The sequence below is a fragment of the Apteryx rowi genome, unplaced genomic scaffold, assembly GCF_003343035.1.
Source record: "Apteryx rowi isolate R43461 unplaced genomic scaffold, aptRow1 scaffold_312, whole genome shotgun sequence".
NCBI classification, from domain to species: Eukaryota; Metazoa; Chordata; class Aves; order Apterygiformes; family Apterygidae; genus Apteryx; species Apteryx rowi.
The window spans coordinates 508887-516721 of NW_020449553.1; the positions used below are offsets into that span (position 1 = coordinate 508887).

Genomic DNA, 7835 nt, shown 5'->3' on the forward strand with positions numbered 1-7835 from the left:
CTCGGCAAGCGAAGAACAAGTGGGGRCTCCGCGTGTCCGAGAAATGCTGGGGACTGCAGGAGCTTCTGGACTCCTCACGCAAGGATGGAGACGTGCCCTTGCAGTCTAGGGCAGGTGATGTTCGCTCTAGAGGGAATCAGCTTTTAAACACGCCAAGTATGTGGTCTGTCTTCCTCTGAGGGGGGAAAAAAAAATTGTCCTCAGTGCGATTTCACGTGTCTTGTCCTCGCTGGACAGCTGAATGTTATCTCTAAGCTTTATTCTCTCCACATGTATAGGCCCAGGCCAGAGTGTAGCTATCAAGCTATTTGTTGGCTTTATGAGGCATAAGTTGCTTTCTCTTAAGCTGACAACCTTTTGTGGTAAAACCTTGGGCTTAAGGGCTGAGTGTGCAGTGCCTTCCTGCAGTCCTCCTCCGTCCCTCCCATATAGTCTAAAGGACACATGCATGCTCTAGCAGTTCACTTCATAAAATCTTGAAGCTTCTCAGCTTGCTCCACAGCACTGTAGTGGGAACCTYAGCAGTCTTAGTAACAGGTGAATTAAGTGATAGTGGGGATGATGAAATGACTGAAGAGGGACATTGCAGTTTGCTGTTCAGACCCAGGCTCTGGCTGCCTGAGTGCTACAGGTGAAGATACCTGTTTTGAGCACTTGTYCTAGGGAGACAAGTAAAAGCACTGTGAGGAGGCTGCTTTGCCCTTTTGCTTAAATGAGTAGGCAGCAGAAATCAGCTTTCAAGTATTTGTGGTAAAATTAAATGGATAAATGTAAATTGAGATGAGACAGCAATTATAGGTATCAGCAGAAATACAGCTTGCACAGTTCTTTTTTTAATAAAGCAGAACGGCGAAGACAGAGACCCATCATTATAAAAAAAATAACCACTTACTGCTCTTAGGTCTCAAGTATAGGTACTTAGGAGTTTGTTCACATGAACTGAGTTGCATTACTCATTCCCCTACTACCTAATATTGCACACAGTTGTAGTATATCCATATATTCATATCCATATCTTTCACAGGCTTAACAATAGCGTTCAAATCCTCACTTTGCTCCTTTAGACTCAAGACCACTCGGAGTTCCCTTATTGCAGATGTATGTATGGAGAAGAAGGGTTCCCAGACAAAGCTGTTCCTTTTAAGGCTGAAAGTTATATTTAGTATATATCTTCTAGTAACTATATTTTATTAGGAGTCTGGCTGTTATTTGTTTTTATTTTCTGCTTCTCTTTCTCCCTTTCTTCTTGATTAGGGTAAAAAGTTCTGATGAAAGGAAATGGAATAGTATTAGAAGCGTTTTCTATCTGTGAACTTCAATGGTAAACCTTAGTAAAATTTTTCTTTAAGTCTTAACTCTGATTTTATTGTTTACTGTATTTACCTCTCTCCTGGTATCCAAAAATCAACATGTCTAGCAAAAGAGCAAAGATGAAGACCACCAAAAAGAACCCTCAGCGTGCCACTTCCAATGTATTTGCAACGTTTGATCAGTCACAGATTCAAGAATTCAAAGAGGCTTTCAACATGATTGATCAGAACAGGGATGGCTTCATTGACAAAGACTTGCACGATATGCTCGCCTCCCTTGGTAATGTCCCTTTTCTGTTTACAGTTGTCAAACAAGTTAGTGCTACTATGATTGAACTAAGTTTGGAATAGCTTATGAGAGATATCTCAGTTTGCTTATTCAGGTGACTTTTTTAGTTTTAAAGCACAGATATGAATCATTTTATTTGTAGGAAAGAATTCAACAGATGAATACCTAGATGCCATGATGAATGAGGCTCCAGGCGCCATAAACTTCACTATGTTCTTCACAATGTTTGGAGAGAAGTTAAATSGCATGGACCCAGAAAACGTAATCAGAAATGCTTTTGCTTGCTTTGATGAGGAAGCAACAGGTATGTGAGTGAAACTCAGCCACTAAGGACTTTAACATTTTTAGGTTGTTTATTTGGATATCTAAATAGTATGCTTGTATTTTCACCTTTATAAATGAGGTATTATGCAGTAATCCTTCTAGATGTCATGTTCTACTGAGTAATCAGAATCTGACTACTGAATGAGGGTGAAAACAGTCTGGCTGTTCAGTTTGAGTACTGGCATTAATGTTCTTCTGTGGGCTTTGAAGAAGAGTGCTTACATGCAGGCAGTGTGCTTGTTCCTCAAAGTGCAAAAWAAGGTGCATTTGCTCTAAGAAGATGAGGAATTCAAATTGGTAATATATGACTTTCTATGACTTTTAAAAGGTAACAGACATGAAATCTGCAATACAACTGAGTTTGTTTCCCCCCACCCCTCGCAGTGGATTTGATGTGTATCTGAATTCTTTGATGTATTTAGTATTCCAAGACAGACTGGCCAGACTACGTAAACTCATTTTTTCTAAACCCTCTTCTTGGCTAGCTTATGTTTTGGCTTTGATGACAAATGCCTTGTGCCATGCTCTCACCCACAGTTCGGTTTGTTTTCGGGTTACAGGAAGGACTGTAGCCTTAATGATCTAAGGATATAAACAGGGTGGATCTAAAAGACAGAAATGACTAATTAGACTGACAAGCACAGTGAGGGAAAAAAAGAAAGAGGAAAATGCAAAGCTTGTTTTTACTTTATCAGATTTTAAAGGTTGCATCTGTAATTGTGACGTTAGAGTTTATGCTTTTATTTATTTATTAGTGAAGGCTAAGATTCTGGAGAAGTGTTTAGCAACAAGGGATGAATTCCTTAGGGCATTCTGTGGAATTACAGAATATCAAGGCTTTGCCATGTTATGAACATGTCAAGGCCTCTAGTTATCAAGGGTCCAGGCTATATTAGCACATGCAGAAATGATGTAGCCTCTATACTACAGATGTCATTGCACCTATAATCTTTTCTCACAGTTGTCTACTACAGTATTTCAGTCTAATCTGTGGATATGTGCTCTCAACCTTTCAAAAGATATTATTCCATTTCAAATAGCTATTTTCAGTCTCTGTATTTTTAGCACCTTTTGCCTTTTCAAAGAGTATCCCCTTCCTGCTGGGGTGTAGGTAAACAGGCTTTCTGTTGGTAAGGCCTTTTCAAATGTTAATTGACTTCCTCCCTCTTGAGGGAAATCTCTTTACCATCTCCTAGAGAAGGAAGTTTTGTTAGCAGGTTAATTATTTTCTCTCCACAGGTAGTCTGACTCACTGTGCTACAGGGTTTTTTGTGTGCGCCAGAACAAGAGCCTGTGAATCAGGATATAAAGAAAATGACCATGCTACCAGTTCTTTTGAACAGTAACCTTCTATGTCTATTTAAATAATAAGTTACTAGTTCAAACCCCTCTGTACTGATGAGATTGATTTGATTATTTTTAAACTCTCTGTGATAAATGGTTTAGTCTAGTCCTAGTATGATTTTAGCATAATGGTTCCATGGCCTCTTCTGTGTCTTATGCCATCCTCTAATTTTAATCAGGAAACAAGTTAGATATTTATGCTAAGTTTTTTTGATTTTGATTCATAATAACTAAAATGCATTCTTCATAACAATGTGTAATGTATTTGTGGAACCCCTGTTGTCTTTGCCATTTATTCATTTTATTCTCAGACTTGACTTTTGGTCAGTTTTTCCTTTTCAAAATGAACAAAAGCATTTCTAGCTATGTCAAACCTTTTTTTTTTTTTGCCCACTTAATAATCTCCATGTGTGTGTGTGTTGTGGGCTTGATTTGTAGCTCTACATCAGTGTAGTTCTTTTGAAGGGGAATAATGCAAATCAGATCCTCTTTGTGAGCATAAAGCAATTGTACTTGTTGGTTTTTGACTTCCATTCCCTATATTGCCAGTCTAGTTGGGTATGTTACTTCAGCATTACTGTCACGTAAATCAGTAGCACTATGAAATTAGTATAAAAGCTTATATCTGTCTGCATTTGGTATCTTTTGTCTATGCTCTTTGATCACTCCTCCCCCCATTGTCATCTGTTTTGTGCTGTCTGCCAAAGACTAAATCTTAAATTTTGCTTCATTAGTTTGTTACTCTCTGTCTATATAGAAGTTGTGTGTGAGTTAATTTGAGGAAGGGTGGGAGTAGTATTTGGTTTTTAATTCTGTACTGATAAAGCTTTTAGTGTATTCCTAGTCTGGCAACCTAGTTTAGAGTTTATATACCTGTCTATTTGGACAAAAGCAATTAAATCCTTGAGGCTAAACTTGCAGCACCAAAAGCCTTGCATTCTTTGAATACTAATCCTTATGTCATCTCTCATCACTGTTTGATCTCTATAGCACTGCAGAAGGGGAGAACCTAATCTATTTAGCTGTGCTTTTCCTTTCTTGACCCACAAAGAGAGAACTGGAAATTTTGACCTGATTAAGATGGGCCTGGCTAACTGAATATTCTCCTCGTTTTTAAAGTAGAACATAGCTTTTAGCCTTCTTCATTTGGAGTCATTAATGAAGGGCTCGTCTACGCTGAAAGATGATGCTGTTTTAATTAGCATATGTCATAACGTTTGTTTTTTTCCTTAACCGCAGCATAGACCAACCCCATGATAATTTGTCATGCTCATTGACTGCCTTTTGGTCTCCTGATTCTGTTTGGTTTTCTCTCTCTAATGAACTCTGCTGAAGTTTTTCAGCTCTCTTTTCAAAGCAGAACTTTTTTATCACATTCTAATTGAATCTACATCAGTTATTGTGTGTAGCTACTTATTATTTCCAGCTGTCCTGCATAGTTTACATATCTTTTTTGGAGCAGGCTTTTACCTCCTCAGTTCTGTTATTGGTATTACTCAAACTAGAGTTCAGTAACCACCTTTCTTCTCAAAAGAGGCAATTATTGTGCATTTTTAGTGCATGGTACCTCTTATTTCAACATTAAGCAGTTTCTGCATTCTGTAGTCATACATCTACCATTTATTTTGTACATTCCTTTTTTAATCTCTAAACTTTTCTGGAATTACTTAGCAACTGGTGGTTCTGGTCATCTATTGAAATGGAATTAACAGAACTCCTTTTGCAGTGTTGAACTCATTAATTGCTYATTTTTATATTTTTGTTAATTTCCTCTAAATTTTTGTGCTTAYGTTTTGTAAGATAAATAACTTCATATATCCTACCTTTTTTCACTAGCTTCTGCATATCTAACTCTCCACAGTAAATATTCTTTTTCCCTTCTGAGTTAACTTGCTCAATCCTGTCTGAAAGTCTTTTCTGTTCCAAACTCTTCCCCTGTACACTTGCCAGCAATTCACTGTATCCATGTAAACTGCCTTCAACAACAGTATTGTGCAGCAGTGAAAAGCCAGCCACTGGTTATTTAGTTCCTAGTGGAAACTAGTTTATAGAGAATGCACAAATTAAGAAAACATAATTCAATTAAGAGAACATCTTGTATAATGAAGATTAGCAGTGACTGTATTCCTGCCTCAGGAACTTGTTTTTCCACTTGGAGTTGTTTAAGATCAATATATGGAAATAGGTATTACTAGGTCACAGCAGATCAGGCTTTCTTTTCAAGAAACTGTATAAAATGCATCAAACTTTCACCCTCCCCTTTGAATTAAAGGAATTTCTTTAGAATTCAGTTGAGGARTTATTTCAGTCTCTTGGTGCAAATGCTCTGCATATATTACATGCTGTATTAGTTAACTTCATGTCTGTTGTTACTGTCTTACTGTTCATCCAGTTGCTTTTGAAGACTTGCTAAGAAATGACTTCTTCCCTTTTATGATTCTCTCCCTAAATTGCATTCTAGGGTTTATTCAAGACTACCTGAGAGAGCTGCTGACAACTATGGGAGACAGGTTTACAGATGAAGAGGTAGATGAGCTGTACAGAGAGGCACCAATTGACAAAAAGGGGAATTTCAACTACATTGACTTCACACGCATCCTTAAACATGGAGCAAAAGACAAGGATGACTGAGCAAATCTCTGGATGCTTACAGATAGCTTTTCCGTTTCCATTCACTTTATTTCTCAGGGTTTGTTTTTTCTTTTTTTCCTGTTAGAGCCTTTTGCATGCATTTTTAGCATTTCAGCTTTTGCTTCTATGGACTCTGGGGCTGCTCAGGCATACCTGCACCTCTGTATTAAGACTGTAAATGGGCAGGGAGAGGGGACGGCTTACAGTGGTAGAGGTTTCGGGACAAATATCAATGAATGTAGAGACCCAGGTAAAAATGTCAGTGTTACTCAGCTAGATTTTTACATTTTTATGGTAATTTTTTAAATAAAACAGTTATATTAAGTATATCATTAAACCTTTTCTTGCTAGAAGTGGACTGTTTATCTAATCATATCTGTACACACTTTTGCAAGTGGATACAGTCATGATGTTACCTATTCTTGTGTTAGAAAATGAAGCATAAGTCATTTAAGCATACTGTATTGCAGTGATTGTGTACTTCACTTACTATTGTGATAGTATATAAAACAATGAAAAATTTCTAAGCTTCAAATCTTAGTATGTTGTAAGTTAATGATTTTTGTCCTAGACGTGCACATTTAAAATTTAAAAATCCTATAGATGTAATTGAGGTGGTATTTTACCATCTTAACTCCTGCGTTTCTTGACACTGAGTATAATATTGATACTGCTTTTTAAAAACTTATAGGGAAAATCCTAGTGTTTCCTTAAAAAAGATACTGTGTATGAGCAGAGTGTGAGTGATACCTTTTTCCAGATCTGCAGCACTGACAGTATAGAATTCATTCTATTTCTTTGCAGCCATTTTTTCTTTCCTCTTCCTATCTTTTCTCAAAATGAAGTGAGAATGGGGCTTGAGGAGGAAGGAGGGTATGCTGCCTCTATGCCCTTTTCTATCTGAAAATCCATTATTCTTGCTTTCCAAATGAAACAATATACAATATATTTTAAGAACTTCTGCCCACAATGGTGTTTTGTGTGTGTGAGAATGAGGCATTCATTTTTAGTCCTGTTTCTCATAATTATATCCTGTAGTTCTTGTGGTATTGAATGCATAGCAGATTGATATTTGATACAATACTCTGAAGCAACTTTGCCATAATCTGAATACTTATGGTTCTTTTTTTTTTGTCTTGAGAGAAATGGTCATCAGTGTTGCTTTTGTCACTTCTAGGAATTGCGTTGYTGTCCCTTAAGAATTTAGGTTACAAAATCAGAAGATGTCATTTGGCTAAGAGTGTTTTGCTGTTTCCTGGTAGGCTGCTATTATGAATAACAGAATTTTTAAAAAATTCCATGACAAGACAGTGATTGTTAGAGATGCACTGTTCTTTCATGGATAGCCTACTAGGACTATCTCCTTCTCAGAAGGGCAATGCCATAAAAATGAGTTTACTTTCTAGCTTATCTTAGTGAAATTGTGTTTGCAAAAGATGTGATGGAAATGCTATTTCCATAACATATTTGATACATTATGGCTTATTAAGAATATTTACTATCCCAACTCCATGCACAGTGAGTGCTGTTAGGAAATCTCTTTTGGCTTTATAAAGCCATTAAAAAAGACTGTGTCTGTGTGTATTTTCCTGTAGGAAATACTCTTTGTCAAAAGTCAAAACTTTCAAACCAGAAGAAAGTGTAAAGTGCAGCTGGGTTTGCCCAAAGAAGCATATGCCCCCATAGCAGAAGGTGCCTTGTGTTCCAGACTTTGTAGCAGAGCTTTCCCCATCTACTCTCCCCAGGAGCTTTGGAAGCTTCTGTGTAGCTCCAAGAGTTCTGTCAGTGATATAACCACTAATACACACTGGCTGTTGTTATAGTACTTGTTCACTTGATCGGTTTTAAGTTGGTTTAGATGGTACGGTTATTAAAATAATGGCTCTTTACTGATGCTCTTGTTCACACTGATTGGTGGTACCCATAGATCCCTAACG

At 37.2% G+C, this 7835-nt stretch overlaps 1 protein-coding gene across 1 annotated transcript; it reads left to right on the plus strand.

The window, feature by feature from the left end:
- Positions 1-1409: 1409 nt before the first annotated feature.
- On the plus strand, positions 1410-5958 carry LOC112968357 (myosin regulatory light chain 2, smooth muscle minor isoform-like). The gene is made up of 3 exons (XM_026070563.1): positions 1410-1590; positions 1742-1903; positions 5729-5958. The coding sequence occupies exons 1-3, from the start codon at positions 1410-1412 to the stop codon at positions 5896-5898; spliced, it is 513 nt and encodes a 170-aa protein (XP_025926348.1). The 3' UTR covers positions 5899-5958.
- Positions 5959-7835: the final 1877 nt, after the last annotated feature.